Below are 21,992 nucleotides of genomic sequence, written 5' to 3' on the forward strand. Positions count from 1 at the left end.
AGAATGTTCAGGGACGTTTTGTGAATTTCTGTCATACACAGACAGTCAAAGCCATGTCTGGAAGTTATTATCAGCGCTCTCATTCTTTGTTTTTACAGGCTGGATTATGTAAACACAATGCATTTATTTCTTATAAGAGATACAATTTATTTAAGTTTAAACCTTCCGGAGAGATACAACCACAGGGTGGCGTACATGTCCATTGACACAGTGTCAGAAAAAAATCCTTCAACTACTTGGGGCAGTGCCCTCAAAATGTAACGCCCTGTGAGACCACTGCCAGTGACATGATAAATGTGTATTTTTGCAGGCTGTACAGAGTATCGCTTTTCTTCTAAAGTTAGTGTGCGCGTGTGAGAAGGAGATGATGTACAGAGGAAACGATCATGTAAAAACGGATACAGATGTATCACGCATACTGACGCATCACGTCGCCTTTCTCTTGCCAACTATTTCACCATCGCCTTAGACCTGAACACTTATGGATATTCAATAGGCTACATACATTATCTTCACCCTTTCTGAGATTTTATGTCTTTTACCAGAAATTGCCTTCCCGTTGTGGTAGCTTATGATGTCAGGCCGAGCACTGTGGTAAATTTAAAAAACAAATCAGAAATGGGATGTATATAATATAAGCATCCAATTTTGAGACATTTACATTTATTCATTTGGCAGACAGTTTTATCCAAAGTGACTATTGGATTGTATTATAGATTTGTTCCTGACTATGTGCAATCCCCAATCGAACCCATGACATTGGCATTGCTAGTGTCATGTTTTAACCACTGAGCAACAGGAAAGCTTGTTCACGTTAATAATAACCGAAAATGATTTATGTCAATCCGTATACTGCCTAATTTGTATATGTGTGTGTTTATGTTTGTTTATCTGGCCCATATGTGTTTAGCACATTCGCAAGGCGCCCTGATAAACTCTTTTCTCCAAGATCATTTTCTAACAGTTTTTACCCATTGTTTTCTATGCATTTGTAAAAAAAAATTGTTGTGGAGATGGTGGTCTAGTAGGTTAAACCACTGAACTGGTAAATCAAAGGTTGCTGGTTCGATCCCAGCAGCTACCACCAGTGCGTCCTTGAGCAAGACACTTTACTACATGTTGCTCCAGGGGGATTGTCCCTGTAATAAGTGCACTGTAAGACGCTTTGGATAAAAGCGTCTGCCAAATGACTAAATGTAAATGTAAATGTAAAACACGAACAATACCGAGTGCTGATAAGGGTCAGTTCATGGGCTACTGGACTAAATGAAGAGGTCTTCTCACACATGCGCTGTCCAGCGTTCTGAAGCTAGCGGTTTTCTAACATATCTGATATAAATTTGTTGCGTTCGTGGGGGAGGCTGTACAGCCTGACCGCAGGAAACAATTAATATTGAATAAAGGTTGGCCTTGGATGCAAACACTGAGTCATCATAGGCGTTAAACCCAGGATGGTGGAAAGTGGTAAAGCAAACACTCAGGGCACGAATCACAACACTGTATGATTTCTTTCCTTCTGCCTGCTGCCTCATGGTCACTTAAACTCTCACTTACTCACTCAATTACTAAAAATAATTATTTAGGTGACGGCTGTAAATTTAAATTTAAATCAAAGCACATATTGGTGGTGGAGATGTCAGTTTAAACGGAAACCCTTTTATTTTTGTTCAGCTTGTTTTACTCTCATAAAGCCTACGATTTGTCTTCCGTAGTAGAAGTGACCGTATATGACGCACTAAATAGCCTTCTATAAAACAATAACAACTTTGCGAAATTTTGATCGAAGACACAATTTGAGGTTTGATGTGTAGGCCTATTTTCCTATTTTAAAGGGGACATGTTAATTAAAATGGCTTTCATTAAATTTGAGCAGCCTGCCAATTGTTTCAATAGCTTCTAGAAGACTGAGCACAGAAGTGCATGCAGAATGACCTACAATCTACAAAAGACAGACGATCACAAGGTGGCGCTATATAAGACAAACATTTTTGGGAAAGGCCTATCTGCGCTATCTTGTTTTCCGTAACGTCAAGTCATTTTGACATTTTGAAGAAGACATTTTGAAGAACATTGGTAACCAACATTGGCACCCTTTGCTGTATGGAAACAAAACCAGAGTCATTTCCGAAAAAAGAATTTATGTTCCACAGAAGAAAGAGACAGAATCTTTATTTTTGGAGCAAATTATCCCTTGATGTCACACTCGGTATACGGGCGCGCTATAATATAAAAATATCCTCTTCACAAATGCAACCATGTAACCGAAATCAGAAATGCACCTAAGATGACAGTTTTTATTTCTCTCACTTTACAATGTACATGTTTTTGACGGAAATCTAAGTTTAAGTCTACTTTACCACAAATAAGAAGCATAAAACAACTCGAATAAACTAACCCTAACTCATATAGGAAAATGCCAAAGTTTAGGCCGAATTCAGTTTTCATTGAAGGATCTGAGCTAGATTCCTTTCTTTTTGCAAAATGCACCATTCGAACACAGAGCAGTGATGAGGTCTTGTATGACGAAACTGTTGTGGTTTTTATTTACATGTTTTGACAAAAACATATTTATGTTAACCATATAAACAGTCAAACTAAATGTATGTTTACAAAGTTTACATAGTACAGGCTACTTAGTTTTCGTTCGATGTGCAAAAGATTTTGAAACAAAACCATTAAATAAACATTAAATAATCTATATAACATGCATATTGTCAGAATATATTTAGATCAAAACATAAAATGTTATTTTTTAATCCAGAACATCTTTGTGCCATGTGTACTTAGATAGCCAGCAGTCGACATGATTGGAAACGCAACAATGGAATTTCTACAAGCCAAGGCAAAATTTGACTACTGCAAAGAAAGTTTCTCAGTGTTCTCACATTTTGATTAGTTTTGATGGACTTCTTAAACAAACTATTCTGTATCCTTAAAAAAAATCACATTTTTGACGTTGAATCAGCCCTGTGCTCTTGTTCTCCATTTGCCAAACCTCTGTGTTTTTTCGCCTCCTCTTTTTTCCACTTCATCCTCCTATTCTGGAACCATATTTTGATGTGTCGTTCCGTTAAGTTAAGTGTCGTAGCCAGTTCATACCTCCGGGGGCGGGAGATGTACTTGTTAAACAGAAACTCTTTCTCCAGTTCTAGAAGCTGAGACCTGCTGTAAGCGGTTCGACTCCTCTTGTGCTCGGCCGAATCCTCGCAAAAGTAGTTTCCTACAGTTGTCAAGATCATAATACATTTTAAAATTACCACAATCGAGATGCGTTCGTATCTATTTCTTTCATATTTAGGCAATTTGTACCAAATGACTAACAGCATTCAGAAAGTGCTACAATTAGCGCATGTATTACGCAATGATCTTCCAAACTCTCGAACTTCAAAAATGCTTTGAACCATATCTAGAAGCAACTCACACATTATATATACCTCAAATAATCACTTGAAATTACATATTTATTATTAGAACCCCGTACACACCTGCTGTAGGCGATGGACAGGGCTGAGATCTAGAAACTCTCATCCACGGAAATGCCACCTGACCGAGACGAGCGCCAGTTTCCTCTGCGCCGCGGCCCGGCTCATTGGTCAAGCGGTAGGCATCGATACGTTGGTCATTTACCCGAAGACAATTCGGTGAGTGCGACTGTCCAGGGAACGCGAGCGTGTCTTGACACGGAGGCAGCTCAAAGGGCACGCAGTCTCCTCTCACACGGCTGTCCAATGAAGAATACAGAGGTTCAGAATAAGTTTCCTGCTCGGTGATTTGTGAATACCGACACGAAGGTGGATTGGTCTCAAAGCTGTTTGATGTCTGTGAATCGAAGTTATCACTGTAGAACACATCCAGAGAATCCATCCCGGACTGGCCTTTTAACCCGTCGGATCACTAAAGCGACGTCCATGCAGCCATCAAGCAGCGTGTGCGTGCAAAATACGCTTTCACCTGAGGGCCACAACCTCAGGTGCACCTGTGGTGTCAGTCACGTGGTTATGGCAGCATGGATAAAAAGCTAATTATTCATTATGTCAACTTAGCTAAGGGACATTTTTGTTTACTCAAGAGAGCAAGGTGTTGGCCTCGTGTGTCTGGCCATTGTAAACTCATATAGAAGTTCTTAGTCAAGGCAGCAGCAGGCTCGCTTATCTCTTGAATGTTTGGTTCAGTGTCACACTTTGTTTAATGCAAGATGCAGGGGCAGGCGCACTCACACCGCATATTCTAATCAGTGCTATCGCAAACTGAGAGATTGATTGCGCATGTAAATATGTAAAGCTGTCAGTCAAAAGTGCGTAGGTGGAGAGAATATAAAGAACAACCCGTAAGGCAAAAATATCGACCACTCCTTTTCAAGAAATGCACTATGGTTTATGGGCCACTTATTAATATCTACTGATATGCGTCTCCTTCTCCGCATGACAAAGATTATGTCATCAGATCTTATTTGATTTTATTTCAGCTCACGCACTTTTCGTAACGAAACCATAAAATTGGCCTATAACCTCTTAAATAGAATGACGTTGTATAGTTGAATCCACAACGAAATGCAATTTTAGTATTTGGCTACTTCAAAGAGACCCCAATCATGCTTATTTCCACTTAACTACGTCTGGCAAAGAAAAGAATAATACATTACCTTCTCTAACATTGTTACGGATAATATTATCATATATTATGTTATTCAAAGCTGACCTCTTTTAGAAGCGCTTTGCATTCTAATCCGGCAAAACCTCCTAAGCGCACTTGATAATATAGCCTAGGCACGCTCAGGAACGCAACAATAGGACGAATAAAAGAGGAGTGACACGTCTCAGAAAAGGCCCATTCTAGAAAGCGCGACAAAAGCACTCGGGACATATTGTGCGCTGACCAAGTTCCCACTAAATTAAGTCACCATGGACAGAACTGATGGGACACGTGTCTAGAATCACAGTTTCATCATCTTTGAATCAGTCGGACTCGCACCCAAAAACTCTGCATAGACCATGATGCCCACGCGATACAGAAAACTGCGTTTTCAACACAGTAAAACTAGTAAAGAAGGGGTTTTCGCAACTGAAGACAAAACAGGTTTGGGAGGCATTCATTGCCGGAGTGCCCCACTTCTCTCCGGGCGAAAGCAGCTGCAAGCGCTTAAAAGGGGCTTCTATTAATTGCTCTTTGTCATGCGTAATTGCCCATTTTGCGACAGTGCGTAATCTTTGGATAGCTCACTTTTATTTTGTTTTCGTTTAATATTTGAGTTTCAGCATCGCATTCTCTGACATTGTTACTAACCCAACTTCACCAAAGACATGTCGTAACTTGCATTCATAACGACATTTCCTAAACGTAAACTAAATCGATGTAGCTAGTCAAAATGACAAATGGCTTCATTCAAGTATGTTTGCTTAATGATGAACTTTGCTCAATGTTGTCAATTGCCCAATAACACGCGCAAACTTTTTTAAAACTTTATATAAATAAAGTCACTATAGTGCCCGAGGTCAACCGTTTCATTAACGGGCGTCAGTCATTAAACGGCTGAAAAAAAAACGTTTTGTCGGGGAATCTCTCTCACACACCTGCGAGGGGTGAAGTCTAATTCGATAAGCAATAAGCAATAATAAGCAATTCAATATATATTCATTAGGTGCCTTCACTTGATAATATATGATCGTAAAGCGAGACGTGAAAGGAGGCCATTTATTCTCTCTGTGAAAGGACCTGCGTGGGACTAAAATTTCACCTGCTTCCCTTCTCAATTAGGAATGTATCCCAAACTCTGACGGAACACGAGTTAAATTAAGCGTTCTCTAATTTCCTATCACCCCTCCTACGTAATCCCTCAATTTCCAGCATGCCCCTTCAATTTGGCCCAAGTTGAAAGGTTCAAATAATGCCTAATGAAACAGTGACTAAATCGTTTTCTCGCGCGCGGAGGAACCCTGTAGACGTCTAGTGAAAGGCCTTGAGCTCGCCGCCGTCGGGGGTCCGCCGGCTAAATGCGAGTTCCTGGCAGCACAATCTAACCTGTCAAAGCCTTTGGCCAGCTCTGCGTAGCTTTTTTCCTCAGCCGTATTGAAGGAATTGCTACATAAGCAACCAACGTGGGACAAAAACTGCAATTAAACTCCTTTCGGATTAACTTAACAGGGGGACAACCGTTTTTTGAAAAGCAGACATTGAATAGGGGCCTGGAGATCAGGCGACGTATAATTGACTATCACCTGGCTTGTGAGATAGAAAATCTTCACAAGCCTTTTGTCGGTTAAGGAATATATGAGAAAAACACTGGAAAATAAGTGAAAATGTATCTCCTAATGTTTAATGATAGTCATAGGGTAAACATATTTATAAGTATACGTTTTTACATCTCAATAAAACCATTTCAGAAACACGAACGAAGGGTTAAAATTTCAGTAGTTTGTGGGAAGATTTAGAACCTTTAATGAGTCGAGTTTCAAAACCGTTTGAGCGGTTCGAAGTATTTTGGGTGTTTTTTATATTAAAATATTCTTTAAAAAAATGCATTTTATTGCACGTTTCCTTGTTTACACAACAAATGCAGAACTTTGCCTAATAGTGCAAAGGTAAAAAGATCAGTTTGTTTCACAGTGGCACTTCCTTTTAAGTGGTGCGCACTTGTTACCTCAAGGATATATGCATAATTAAATTCTTAATTACATTTGTAAGCCTATAAATGTATTCACAGTAAAATATTGTTAATATTAATATAATACCTATTAAAAGTTAATTCAGATATCACAACATAAAGCACATGTTAAATAAACAGCTAACTTTTAATTACTTGTCAATAAAGAAAATATTGTCTATGGCCTAACGATCTTTTTTCAACTTGTCACCTTTGTATTGACAATACACCACTAAGTTTTCCTCTTGCCATCCACATATACTGTTCTAAACACATTTGTAAAACATTTATACTTTTTTTGACAGTCCATTGTTTAATTACTAAGATCCAGAACGCAGGGCGCACACAAGTGTATTTACACGTTATTTTATTTGTTTATTTAAATAAATACAAATATACACATTTTCTTTAATATGCACATAAAATTCAGGTGAAAAAATGCTCAGTAGTCTAGGACACATTGGATTAACAGTCTGCAATCTCTGCATATTTACAATATCAAACAAAGGGTGTTTTATGTCCCCATGAACATGTCCAACATCCTTAAAATCAAGGTTGAATGCTCGCTTTTTTAAAAACACATTCAACAGTAATAACTATTTACATATTACCACTCAGTTATTATTTCACAGTTTGCTTTATAATGCAGGAAGACTAGACAAAATTTAAATATCTTCAGTGCCACGGTCAAACAATTATTTCAGAGGGAAAAGGGAGAAATTAACCTCGATATCTCAGGGTTATAAAAGGATGCATAAACTGTTCCACAAATTGAGCCGTTTTAACGGATCCTACAGTTCAATGTGCTATATAGGGTATTCATTTAGGTCAGTGATTTTATGTCTCCCCTAGATTGGTGAAGTCTCTTTCTCCTCTGAGGCTGAGACAGGTGAGAGGGATTCTTCATCTTCTGAGCGCGGATAATGTGTGTGGTTGCCTGAGCATTTGCATCCTGCATGCGCGCTCCTTTGCGTACCTTTTCCTTCCTTCTTGTGTTTAACGCGTCGATTTTGGAACCATATTTTCACCTGCTTCTCTGAGAGGTTTAGATATGAGGCTATTTCAATCCTGCGTAAGCGCGAAAGGTACATGTTAGATGAAAATTCACGCTCCAACTCGAGAAGCTGAGTGCTGGTAAAGGCGGTGCGCATCCGTTTGCCGTTCTGTATGTGGCTGTTATCAGACGCGGCTAAAAGGAAAAACAAGAAACCAACAGGTCAATATACACTCCCACAGAATTCCAATGCTTCCAACATTGCAGATATACTATAATAGATTTTTATAATAATAGGTCGAAAACACATTTTGAAAAAATCATGCAACGATACAAAATATAGTGATTATTACACAAATAAAAAAAAGATGATTATGTGATTTAGCAATTTGCAAAGTATTGTTTTCAATGTCAAAAACTTCAATGCGGAAGATCTCTTGATAAGGAGGAACAGGTGTTTTATGCGCGCGCACTCACCTAGAGAGAGGCAGTGATACCTCCGAGGGTCCGTGACGCCGTAACTTGTGGGCGTGCAGACAGGCGCGTGTCCGTGTCCCGGGTGCGCTATCACGGTGCTCTGTTGATGTGCCAACCTCTGACAGAAATTCGCCTCACCGGCAGAGAAGCCCTGTCCCTTCAGTAAAGGGATTCCCGCCCGGGAAGAGTGGATATGCGATGTGACGCAGAGTGGACACACACAGAAGGTGCCCGTCTTCCTGGACGGACAAACGGGTGCAGTAACGCTCATGACGCCGGGAGAGTGCATGCTAAAAGGGATGAGAAAGTCCTGACCCGTGTGCTCGCTCAAAGCAGGGCGCGCAGGATCCTTGATAATCAAAGAGTCTACGTAGAAAGATCTCGACATGATAGCTCCTGGCTGTATGATGCTGATGGTGTGATACCACACTGATGGCGTTGCTCCAGAGACTTGCGCAGTACACAGTGGTCTTAACACTGTTCTGAAGCCCTCAGGAGCTGGCTTATGTTTGATAGTTCAACAAAAGGGACCCTGGAGAGGGCCGGCCCTAACGTCACCCACGTGCGCCCACGGCCTAGGGGCTTTAGTACCTCTAGTGTCCACAGACACGTGATGCCCATGCGAGCCTCCAATCAAATCTTTATCCATCTAGTCTTGTTAGCTTTTGGATGGGCTCATCAAAACAGCCAAGTGGCACAACCGCTCTGCTAAGTTGTGGAGAGCTGCAGGCGACCGCACTTAGTGAGATGTCAATAATGTTGCACTTGCTCCAAAACCCTGCCACCCTAAAATACAAATATAGTCTACATACATGTATACTACTAATTAATTTACAATTATAAATAATGCGTATATTTCCCATCAATTGAGTTTACACACATCTGAAACCCCCATAAAAAGGTCATTCTCATGTGTATACTTGCCAGATACGTCTCATCCTTAATTGATTATTTAAATGTCGTTATACGTTTATAATATCCCGTTAAACGCTTTGGAAAGTAATGTTAATTACGCACACAGTAATACGACACTAATAAACAAACTTCTAGTCAATGTTGTTTCTTGAAATCAAAACCCATTTTGAAAAAACAGCTCAAACGAGAAAAAATATATAAATCGAATAAAACAACATGGCAATGCAATCTTAATTCGGGTCTGTTTAGTCTGGTCGTTCGCAATTTTATAGCGATTATGATTCAATTAGAAAGGGTTTATTGTGGAGGTCTTACAGTGGATAAACATGCAGTTATTTCAGATATGCGTTAATCCCTCATCTTGTGACAATAATTAGCGAGTCGCGGGTCTGATCTCTCGGCGGGTCAGCAGCGGGTTGAGCTTTGACTTTCATCTGAGAGCGAACGCCTCTTACCTCCAGACACTGTGCAAGGAGGCCAGTGGCGCGAGTGGGCGAGCTTTGACGAAGTCAGGTCTGGCATTATCCTTTCTGGGGAGATTTAACCTAGTATACAGTAGTTTGTATATATAAGATTGTATAGACTAAAGTGAAAGTAATTATGTAAGCCTTTAAGTACGCAGCCTAAACCTAAATCTAAATCAGTAAAATAAGTTCAGACTCTAGATGAATATATACATAAAGAATATATCTACAGGAATTTTATGGTAAAAAATATTCTAAAAAACAAGTCACATAAAGAACAGTACGCATTTATATTTAGCCTATTTATTAGAGTGTTTGGCAGAAGGGGAAGCCATACTGATTTAGGGCAAATGTAAAGCGCTAAAACACCATTTAGTGTTAATATCAGATAGCACACTGGGTGCTTTGCTTTCATGGGCATTTAATTGCCAAAATCAGCAGCATATCTTGCCCTTAAACGAGGTAGAATAAGACTTTAAATAAGGCCCAATTGGGAAGGCGAAAAAAACAAACACATCTGTCAATGTGGCTGTAATTGTTGTAATGGAGGAAACACGGCGTACGAGAAATAAGAGAGAGAATGAGTGACAAACCATGTGGAATAATACTCGGCGCGCGTCCACGTTCTGTCCGGTCTTCACTTATATTTTTATCCGCAATTCTTCAAGATAAAATTTCATTGTCTATTAAGTAATCCTACAAATGAGAGCCTTTATGAGTCTGTAATGAGCTCTAATTGCCATGACTAGCCGGGCCACGTGGAGGGATTTAAGATTTAAGCCGTCGGGTAGGCTACTGTGCACAGAGTGTTACCTATAGCCATTACTTTCATACTTCATGGAGGAAATTATTCCATTTAAGGGCAAAAATCTTTTGATTTATTCTGCTCTGGTAGTTAGGAATACATCTTTGCCCGCTTCGGTTAATATTGTTAATAAAGCAGTTAAAATGAATGAGCCCACTAAATAATATAAATAGTCCATAAAGTGCATTATAAAATGCTTGCAAATACATTTTCTTAGCATTATTTCTGATTGCAACATTAATTATATCTATTTAATATGTCTACACAACAAGAATGGAAAGAGCCGTCTAAAGTTACCAACGTGCCAAAAGATCCCACCTTCAGTCCAATACAATATTGCACTATAAGAGGTCCATAACTGCCTTATTGGATAAGTGTCATTAATTTGTGTCAACGCCTCCTCACAAAAGTTGCATTGTGGCGCAAGGGGCCAGCCTGCGGCCCATCCTGATACAGTGGGTGATTCCCCCCATTCCCAGTAACCAAGCAACACACGGTGAATACTGAAAACTGAAAAGAAACACTCGGGTTTTCAATATAGTCTTCAATAGCAAGGGGGAAATGAACAATGATCCCGTAGACAACATAATGCAGCGCAGTGACTTTTCATTGCCAATTATCTCCTTCATCTGAATAGCAGCTGCAGGGCCTGCTCTTCATTTCATCGTTTTGGGGGGCTGAGTGGGGGCTTAGATTAAATTGCCTGTGTGTGTCAAAATCTAATTTATGTCTTAATGACGGATTAGATTTATTAAAAGGGACCGAACCACACACATAGGAATGTATATAGCAGAATGCAACTGTTGCGCGTTCTTTACGTTTGTAAGGTGTGTGTGTTTAAAACAGTACGCTGAAGTTGAAGTACATAATTAAGATTGTGCAATGCGTAAAGAATGAGTAAACAAGAAGCCGCGTAAAAAGCGAGCAGTTAGGTCAGAAAACTAGACAAATGCCGACAGATTCGGTGAACGGCTTTCCGTGTGCCCGGAACCTCATTAAAAATATCCCCCTCTCATCACCTTATTAGAGCACTCCGCGCTTCCTAATAGCAAACAGTTCTTTCCAAACCACTAGATAAACATTCATGACTAAACCACAACAGGCGAGACGCAGGACCGAATAGCCATTATGCCGATTGCGTTTCGCTTGACATGCTGCAAATAAAGTCGAAAAAGTATGTAATGTCCTTAATCAACAGAGTGGTTGCCTTTTAAAAATATGTGTAGCCTGTTTGTGAGATATGGTGCTGCAAATTAAGCACAATAGACGTTTACTGGTCCGATATGTTATGACCATGAAATTAATAAACTTTCATTTAACTATACTGAACTGTGTCGTTTGATTATTCTTGAAGATATAAACTGCAAAACTGTACAAAATCACACTGAAATCCTTAAATGGACACTTGTACGGAGTTATCAGCAAAATAAAAAAAAATATCATCAGCATCATCTATTTAACAAAAATAATATATTTTCATTCATGATGTCACCATTAATTAATTAATTTAGAAGATCTGTATAATACAACAAATGTCTTTAATAGCCCAAGCAATATTCAAAAAGTAAATTTTAAACAACAACAGTGGTTTAATAGTGTCAGAGTGCACATCACAAAGAAAAGTGCAGTTTACATTGTCAGCAATTATTCGACTACTTGAACTGTGAACGTTTGTGTTGTTTTGATAATGCTTCCCTCTCACTCTTTCGTAAACAGATTCACAATTTACTTACTGGGTCTATCATAACTTTGTGAGATTAGAGTGTTTTTCTGCCAATTACAGTAATGTTTATCATGGCTCATTACTGCACATCATTGTTACACTCATAAATACAACACTCTCTCCAGATTGCCCTCTACAAGAAAGCACTGGTTTACTTTAATGACTTCCGCCAACCATTCCCTCTCCTCTACTCCTGCTCTCGATTTTTTCTTCATCCGTCACTTTCCTTCTGGATGAGAAGGGCGCACGATAATTGAATTTGTGCTGCCAATATTATTTGGAGTGATCCACATTGTTAAAAATTGAAATAAACTGTTCCTACTTTCATTATGCTCAAAAAATTGTGGTCATATGCCTCATAAAAGAAAATAATAAAATAAGGTAAACTTTTATATGTTTGTTTTTGGTTAATTAGTTTGCACTTTTCTATTATTTCTATGATACCTATTTTTTGTCTCAACATTCTTTTGCTAAACACATACCGTACATTTATTAGACCACCAGCTGCCATAATCTAGCAGTATGACATTTTTTATGTGCGTTTAATCCACCAGAATTTGTAAGATTTTTAGTCACAGTAGTATTTCAAATGCTAAAATATAATTGTAGTTATCCATGAAATTGCGAATGTACTGTTTTACATTTATTCAGAATCCCAAGGACAGTTATTTACTTGCATTTCTTAATGGAAAAGTTTTAATAGTTGAAATAATTAAAAACTTCTGGGAGAAATTGAATGTGTCAGCTCATATTTGGGTATAAAAAGTGAATAAAGACTATTTAGATGTTTCAGTTTGAAATTTGCTGATATATCACGATACCATTTTATAGTTTTAAACAAGTTTTTGACAGATTCAATATTTGTGTTTTCTCTTTATTAAAACACGTGCTTAAATCAATTAAGTGCTGTCTGTTACATAAATCCCTTTAAAACACACAAGACTTTGTCTTTCATGCAGCACTTTACAACCAGAGATCGACTCTACTATACACATAGTCCAAAATTAGCCAGGCCCATCATGTGTCAGTGGATTGCTCTACTTATTAGGTCATTTAAGGTTCTTTGTGTTTACATAAACATCAGCCTACACCACTAACGTGTGTTCCGCAGCCTTGCCTTTGAAGCCAGGATAAGTAGTTCTGGAATGAATTGAGCCGTGTGGGATAATGAACAAAATCTGGGGTATGTTGTTGACAATCTTGTGTTTTAGCGTGATGTGCTCGGAAATAATTACTCCATCGCTGCACACAGACACATTAGTGCCACCCAAATTGGTGACATTTTCACGACCATTATAAAAGCAGTTATGTTGTGATTGTTGTGGCTGGCCAATTAATTTGTGTTGGGAAAAGCACTCTACAGTCTGGGGCGCACTTCATGCAGCCGAACGATAAAGGGTCTAATTGTATTATCACAACTCTTTTTAAGTCTCAAACACAAGCACGAGGATAGAGAAGCCTTTTAATGCTGCATTGAACACTTCCAGCACTGTTTCATCCACCTCAGGATAAGGTGTTTTCCCTGTGTCTCGTTAATTGTGGCAGTTTTGGGCTTGCTTGTGTCATAAATAGCCGGAGTACCTTAATGTTGTGCATGCGTGGAGAGGAGTGGGTAGTTTTCAAAGGGCTGCGTCGTGCCTCTCTCTCACGCACACTCTGTCCTGTTTAACTGGAGCTGAAGAGAGTTTCAAGTGCGACTACGTCTTTGTGTTGCCTCGGCCCATTTGCGTCCGTCTGAGTGTATTTGTGCTGTGTTTTGGGGGTAGGGGTCTGAAATTTGTATGCAAGCAACAGAGTTGGAGTCTCACTCTTTCTTACTAGAATTCGTATCCCTTCACCTGCTCATCGCAATAAGGCTTGTTGAGTTGAGCGGACTACTGTGGATGCACGTGCAAGGGCTTCTCAGCACCTGCCTGTTCCACCCTCTCTCACACTTCAATTGAATACTGTTTAATTCACTTTATTGGCATGACGAAACTGATTCATTTAGCCAAGGAAGTAACACAGATATAGTAGTTAAATACCTACAATTTCAACTGTTTTCCCTTGTTGTTGTTTTTTGTAAATTGTATTAAATGGAGTTTTGAAAATCTTTTTTTTTCCAGTCACCTGACATTTTTTTCTCTGAATTATTGTTTATCCCGTGTCATATTTACAGCTTCACCCCTTTGTGAAAATGTGCTATAGCTCTCATCCAAGAATTTAAATTCTTACATCATCACTACTCACCCTCATGTTGCTCCAAACCAGTATGATTTTATTTCTTTTGTGGAACATGAAAAGAGATTTTACACATACTGTTCATGCCTTAGACCCCATTGACTTTCACTGTATAGAAAAATAGGAGCTTTGACATTCTTTAGAGTTTTTCCAGTTGTGTTCTTTGAAAGAAAGAAAGAAAGAAAGAAAGAAAGAAAGGCAGATAGGTTTAAAAAGATAAGTTTTCTATTGTAAGTATTTTTTTTTTAAGGTGCCAGTTATGGATGACTTATGGATGTGCTTTTCAAATGATTAAATGCTGTGTTGTTGACAAGTTGAACTACACTTTTTACAATTACTGGTTAAATATTTGCAAATCCTAGTGACAAACATAAAAAGGGATATTAATAAGGATGGCCAAAAATAAAAATCACAAAATATGGATAACAAGGTTTCAGAAGGACAGCGGTGATCTCCATGATATATACACATACAGTATATACTATCATTTGTATCCAAGACTGTCATTCATTTTTTTAAGACGTCAGTATTCCATTCTATAACAGAATGGCAACATTATGTGGGACTAAAAAATGTCCCGCAGTTTGACCGATGACATGAAAAAAAATTGACTAACTATTTCACTACAATGAAGTGAAGTGTTAAAAAAACGAAAGTCAACTAAAATAGAAATTGATAAAAAAGGCAAGCTTTAGGGCCACCTTGACCTTTGACCTGTGGCTTCTGACTTATGGCCCTCAGTGTTCTGTTAACTATCCTGATGACAGGAGCGGCTGAAAAGCAGAGGGACCTTTAACAGATTTATCCTGAGAAACAGCGTGAGGGAGAGAGAATCAGCAAGCGAGGAGACATTTTTCACCCAATGACAGGAGGATGAAATGATGGGCGTGAACTATGGATAAATGAAGTCACAGATAGAGAAAATGACAAAGAAGCTGAAATTGAGGACATAAAATCCGAGACAAGACAACAAATGCCTGAACGGGATACCGGAGTAAAAACAATGATGGGGACAGACAAAATAAACCTTAAGAGTCAGTGAACGCGAGTAAACCCATCAAGTATCTATCTGACCGAATACACTGGCGTTCAAAGGGGTCAATCCCATTCAGCCTCCGAAACGCTGTCATGATAATCCATGGCAAAGATCTCAGCCGGCCTTTTTAAACAAGCTTGGAATTTTATACGGTCCCTTTTCTTTTTCTTCTCCCTCCCTTGCCGCGTCCATCCTCAAATCTCTCTAGCCCGGTATTCACAAAGTCATTAATGAGACATTCAAGGCTTTTTGAAGCGGCCAGAGACATTGTGTGTCAAAGAGTGAAAGACAGGGCGAGAGAGTGCGTCGAAGAATGGAAAAGGGGAGTAGCGAGGGAGAGCAAACAGTAGAGAGGACCCAAATGTACTCCCAGCTGAAAGCAGTTAGATCATGTTCTTTTCATGGTCCGATTAGAATCAAATCGATCCCCCGGCACCAGCACCACCCCCACCACCAACCACACGCCTCTCTGGGCTACTCTGAACACAGCTCGTCCAAAAAGTAGACAGGGTTGCCAGTCGTCCACCTGAATGGTAATCAACCGACCCTCAACCCCACCTCATAAAACTCAATCTAAGATTTGTTTGTAAATGGGTCGGTTTGATGAACCGCTTAAAAAAACACTTGAAAAAGAAGAACAAAAGAGCTGTGAAATATCGGGAATCTTGATAGGTCTGTGTCCAAAATTGGTGGAACATGCAGATGTTCTAAAAAGTTTAAATGACTATTTTACTAATTATTTTTCTAAATGAACCTAAAAATACTTCATTCGTATTTTTAAGGAAAGAATGCTTGAATGAAACCTCTGGATAAATTCTGGTTATTCTATTATAATTTTGTTTAAGAAATGTTTTCGTTTAATAAGAAATATATTTAAGGGCTATAGGGGTTGTACACATTTTTTGAACAAAATGTTAAAATGAAATTCAAATATAAAAAAAACGTATTGTTTGTTAAAGAAGAGATAGCATTCAATTGAACATGCTGCGTATGAATAAAAATTGAATAGATCTGTTATGGAAATAAAATAGAAAGTTAACACAAAATTCAAATGAAAGCTAAACCACAAGAGAGAACTAAAGAAAGCAGAAAAAAACGTAAAAAAATGTTATATAGTGATGCCAGTGTCAGATGTTGGCAGTTCACCCAATCAAAAAAACATAATACCGTAAGACAATCATCAGAGCTCTACCATGCATATCTTATTTTTGTACATTTTTGGTTGTGTGACATATCGCTATATTTTTACACCCCTACTGCAAACCAAAGACGGGTCGAGCCTTTTTGTTTGTATTATTCCACCTAAGAATGTGAAGTAGTATTGCTGGTTTGTATAGCCTGCAGAGCGATTTAGTTGAGTGGGTATTTAGTCCGTACATCAGAAATGCATTGGGACGATTTTGTGCACGAGTGGCATTGTGGCTGAGATATTCAGTGGGATAGTAACGTGCCTGGGGTCTTTTTAATGAAATCGGCAGAATTGTGCAAGGGGTATTTAGTGTCATAGTACCAAGAGCTATTAGACTCACTCAACCAATAGATGACACTTACTTTCTCTTAGCAGCTGCATACACTTCAGAGAGAGAGAGAGAGAGAGAGAGAGAGCATCTAAAGCGGGAATTATTCATTGAGGTATGTAGCCTGTTTAAGGTTGTAGGGCGTACGGGGAAGGGGCAGTGGCGATTTGTGATGGTGCGCAACGGGGTTGGTACATGGGGAGGGTTCATAAGGGTACTGTGTAGTGCTGATGACCTTTGTCTCTAATGCCGACACTTGCAGCTGGGCCAACGCTCGGCACCCCTCCACTTTCATTCACATTTAAATCCAAGTTCAGCTCTTTGTTCCGCTATTAAGTTTCAATATAGAGTTGTGCTTGTAGGTCTGCACTCCATTTTGGGGAAGGTTAGAGATTTATTTAAAAAAAAAAAATTGTTTAGTGATTTAAGCGTAATGACAATAACTACCAAATACTAGCTTACGCAAACTTTTTTGTGCAATAATTTACATATACTTCTTAATAGTGTGTGTTGGTTTAAAGAATGTTTATAGACCTCCGTGATAACTACGAGTCCACTTGTATTTGCTGAACACTGCAGCTGCATACTCTCCAGACAAACATTCTCCAGGTACTGTAAGTTCTTTAGTTTCCCAGCATGCCCTGAACATTTCAGTTGCTTCCCGCAGTGTCTATAATAATGAGATGCCACTCAAGACAATTGAGGGACTCATACACAAGCATCACAAAAGCCAAGCAGTCATTGATTCTCAAGGAGACAACACACTTTTGTTCTGGAAAATTGGTGTATATTTCGTTTTTATTTTCGGGACAACTTAAATATCTGTTATGCAGCTTCTTTGGGGGGCGATATTAAATGAAAAAGCACTTCAAGTTATTTTAGGGTTTTACCTCTCTCCTTTTTAAGTTACAGAAGCTAGCTAAACAGGGTTCACAAGATAAAAATGCTACATATGCCAAATGGTACATATGGTTAATACACTGTGACATATTGTTTAAACAAATAGACCTTGGTTAAAGAACAAATTACAGCTCATTATAAACTATTTCTTGAATCTCAATTGATAACTCATGTTGTAGCTGATTTGTACTAGTGGTACATTTTAATTTCAGCATTTGTTAATACAATTTGAAAGTAAAAGTTAACATTAGTTATATAATGCACAATGAACTAACATAAACAACTGAATTGACATTAACTTACATTAACAAAGATTAATAATCGCTACAGTCCTTCTGAAACCTTGTGTTTTAATATATTTAATTTTTGCCATACATCATTATTATTATTATTAGTCACCCTTTATGTTTGTCTCTGGGTTGTCCAAATATCTAACCGAAAACGTATTAAAAAGTGTATAGACAGTTTTTTCGCTTCGCTTTTGAGGCTCAAACGTTGCACATCCACAAGGAATAGACTCCCTTTAGATTTCTTTGAAAACAAATAAAATAAAAAGAAATTACATAAGCAAGTTAAAAGTATGTCTAGTCAGTATTATTTTGGGTTACCAGTAGAATAACCATTTTATGGTTAAACCTAAATTCAACAAAATGACCTATTCAACAAATTGATAATTTACAAAAACTAACATATACAATTATTCAAACTGCTAATGTAATCAAATTATTATACCAGATTATCAAAAGAAATTAATATGAATATAAATAAAATCAAATATAAATAGTAATATTATTACCCACTGCAATGTAAAATCTAATTAGTCGTTCTTACTTAAAAAAAATGCATGCATACCGATTGCCTTAAAAAAACTAAGTAAAGTGAAATGGTATTGTTGAGTTCAAGTAACTAAAAAAATTAGTTCAGATGTACTCTTGACTTAGTGTGGAGTACTCAGAATTAACTATTATTACCAACTTAAGAATTTCCATTGGATTTATTGCACTGTAAACCCGGACAAGTTTGCAATACTAAATTTTGATTACTTTATAGCTAAATTAAATTTTACTACAGTTTAATCATTTAATTTATCCATCATTGGAGTTTTAAGTTCACTTAATTAAATTCTTTATTTCACATAAATATTATTCTAAAAATGCATAAATCAAATACCTTGACTTGTGCAACGCAAAATGAGCAAGAGGAGACTGATCTCAGAACTGTATGCACAGACTATGCTCATTAGTAAAAATCACACGAACTTCGCAGACCCTAATCACATGCACCAATCTTCTAAACAGTTAATTTTTCAAAACTGAAAAATATGTCAAACTCTTCTAAATATCTAAGGGAAGTGAACATTAAACACTATCAAGTCTTTAACTTTACTAAAAACATATAAAATAATCATATTTTTAAGAATGTTCTCTCCTAATGCAGTCTGCCGCAAAGCATGCTGGGAATCTATTCTGCGTACATGCAGGATCTGCTCTCCACTGCCTCTCGCTGGTGTAGTAAAGTAATTGCTTTGCTTGCCGCTACTTGGTTGATTTAAGTAAAATATACTAAAGGCGAAAAGTAAGATGTTTTATTTCCCCTGCAAGTAATCGTAACTTAATAAAAACTAGTAAAATGTATACATTTTGACAACCGAGTAAAGTTAACAAATAGTTTGTAAGTAAGGACAACAATTAGATTTTACACTGGGGGGCGTTTCCCGAACAACAACATAAGTCGCTGGTTAACCACCATAGTAGGATGAATCGTTGCGGAAATTAACAATGTAGTTACAACTGTTGCCGTAAACCATAGTTACTCTGTCTGAGATCAATCGTTTGAACCAAGTTGGTTCAGCAATCTAGTTTTTGACGTCACATAGGTGGTGGAGTAATAACGTCTACTAGTAAAAACGTTTAGATCGGATTTATGTCAAATTATTGCTGTAAATAATTCACATTGCATTTAAAGAATTTTGCTTTCCTATTTTTGTTCTCCGCTGTTTTATTTCACAATATTTAATTTATTCCAAAATGTCCTCCTACTTCAGTCCGCCCAGAGATTCCCCAGGGTCCTTGAGCAGGTAGGTTCATGCACATGCGCACTTTACAGAAAACAGTGCCTCTATTTTCTTGACAAACTATGAAAAATTCAATTTGTTTATATTTTGAATGATGGATATAGAATGCACTGCATGTTGCTTGCTTACTGTGCTCAAAACCATGATGTATTTAATTGTCATAATAATAGGGTACTATGCTTCTAACTAAAGCATTTGACCTGTAGTTCCAACCACGCAACTTTGTGATGCTGCATGCGATTGATCGTTGGAACGATGGTTTCGGGAAGCAATTGAATCATTGAGCTGTGCTGAAACGATGGATCTTGCGAAAATAGTTGGCTAACGATGCTTTTGGGAAACGCACCAAAGACCCGAAAAAACAAAGAAAGACAGGAAGTAAACTTCAGGCCAGGAGCGTGTATCCGATTAGAAGTAGCGAATTTGGACATCCAGGGTTTTAGAAACACAGCGAAAAAAGAATATTTTAATATAAATATAAAAATAAATAAATATTTGTTAGTTCATGTTAGCTAATGCATAATGTTAACAAAACCTAATTGTAAAGCGCAAAAAGTGTTCAATCAACTAAAATGGATAATCTTATTAACAAAAGAATGTTTTCGCAATATAAAAGAAAATGTATTATCCAGCAACATAATATATTCAATGGCTGAAATGAGATCCTCAACAAATAAGGCTCTATTTAAGTGATATGTTTACTCAGCAAAAACTACCACATCAACAGCATAACAGCATAAATGTTGTGGGTTTGATTCCCAGCGAACAAACATGAAAAATAAAAGAGTTTACACAAATGAAACCAAACAAATTCTACAAAAAAATGTCAAATCACTTTCACATACTGTACACATTGCACCATCACACAGAAACTCTTCCATACGTTCTTTCTCTTGACTGGCTGCCAAGCAAGCAAGTAGGTGGGACCACCCTTGGGTCTTACATTGACACCTCTCTCTCGCTCTCAGATTTAGAGTCACTCTCGCTCTGTCTCTCTACTCTCCAGTTTTCCCCTTTTCACCTTCCCCCTGCATTCACTTTGCAGCTGCATCACCCGGCCGCTCTCTCCGCGTCTGTATTTGTCTCATCCAGTCCAGAAGATGGATGGAAGGGGCTCTTAAACGGGCCAACAATAGTTGCTAGCGTTAAGGTGAGCTCTTGCAGCTGTGCTAACTGGCTAGCGTGAACGTCACAGTATGGCAACAGTATGCTTTTGTTCTGGCCTCCAGCATGAAAAGGGCCACGGGGGGGTTTGCACAGCGCACTAGCGCCGGGTCATTTTTCTCTCTCTGTGCCACTCATACCCTTCTGCCCTCTCTCTCCCTCTGCAGCTGTGTGTGTGTGTGCTAGCATTAGCAGGAGGAAATGTGAGGGCATGGGGATGATGGAATACGTGCGTGCGGCGGGCGGTTGGGGCCTGTTTTGGGCGCGTTTTCCCCGCCGTCCTATTAGAGGCTTGTTTATTGGCCTTGTGATGCCATTGTATTGCGTGTTCAGGGGCGGCCACACTGCGTAATTGGCCGATTGGCCACGCTCTGCAGTGACGGAGGTGATTTATAATGTGCTCTGAATGGGACTGACTTCATAACGTCACAGAATAACGCTGAATAAACGGCAGAGAAACGTTAATAAAAGGATGAAACGTCCACCGAGCCCTTTGTGTCGGTGTGAAATCGCCGATTGGGACAAAGAGAGTCACTGGAGGCCCTGCTTTCTCCTTTAGTTTCTATTTTTCTCCACTTCTCCCTCTTTATTAATCTCTCTTTCTCTCCTTTTCTTCACTGTTTATCTACATCAGTCGCTCTTTATATCGCCCTCCTTTCTCCTTCTTTTACGCCTTGTCTCTCTTGCTGTTTTTCCATCTCTCTCTGTCTCGGCTAACCTCTGGCCTTTCTCTCACTCTTTCTCTCTGTCCTTTTGCCTTTGTACTGTCTTTGTTAATGCCTCCGTAGTTAGAGCTGTCGGCTCTCACTTATTCCCTCTTTCTCATTCAGTCTCTCTTGTTTTATCTTAATCTTTCCGTCTTTAAATAGGACCTCTTAGGAGCAGACTACTGTTTGACAAGAGGGATGCCGGGAAATGCATCTGATCGTAGCTTTTCCCGCGAACCAAAATATTGCTGCTTAGGTTTAATCTTCTACACTATAAACATTAATGGGAATGTATTACTATTCCTAAAAAAGTAAGTGTTTTTTTTAAGTCTACTTAGCAATGCAACCTTCAACAG

At 38.5% G+C, this 21,992-nt stretch overlaps 2 protein-coding genes across 4 annotated transcripts in view; both read right to left on the reverse strand.

Moving 5' to 3' along the window:
• Positions 1-2,800: 2,800 nt before the first annotated feature.
• LOC130433946 (pancreas/duodenum homeobox protein 1-like) lies at positions 2,801-3,864 on the reverse strand. Its single transcript, XM_056763753.1, has 2 exons — positions 3,486-3,864; positions 2,801-3,220 (listed from the first exon to the last, which is right to left on the reverse strand). Exons 1-2 carry the CDS (start codon positions 3,862-3,864, stop codon positions 2,943-2,945), a joined length of 657 nt encoding a protein of 218 aa, XP_056619731.1. The 3' UTR covers positions 2,801-2,942.
• A 3,217-nt stretch (positions 3,865-7,081) lies between these two features.
• The window catches only part of gsx2 (GS homeobox 2), a 37,243-nt gene continuing 22,332 nt past the window's right edge, over positions 7,082-21,992 (reverse strand). For 2 of the 3 annotated variants that reach the window (XM_056764824.1, XM_056764825.1), the window contains exons 4-5: positions 8,112-8,897; positions 7,082-7,829 (exon numbers count right to left, since the gene is read on the reverse strand). In XM_056764824.1, the coding sequence (XP_056620802.1) occupies positions 7,489-7,829; positions 8,112-8,499 (729 nt within the window). In that variant the 5' untranslated portion in view covers positions 8,500-8,897 and the 3' untranslated portion in view covers positions 7,082-7,488. The remainder of the gene's footprint in view (positions 7,830-8,111; positions 8,898-21,992) is intronic. The other variant, XM_056764826.1, reaches the window with a different exon arrangement.

This window comes from Triplophysa dalaica, chromosome 13, assembly GCF_015846415.1.
Source record: "Triplophysa dalaica isolate WHDGS20190420 chromosome 13, ASM1584641v1, whole genome shotgun sequence".
NCBI classification, from domain to species: Eukaryota; Metazoa; Chordata; class Actinopteri; order Cypriniformes; family Nemacheilidae; genus Triplophysa; species Triplophysa dalaica.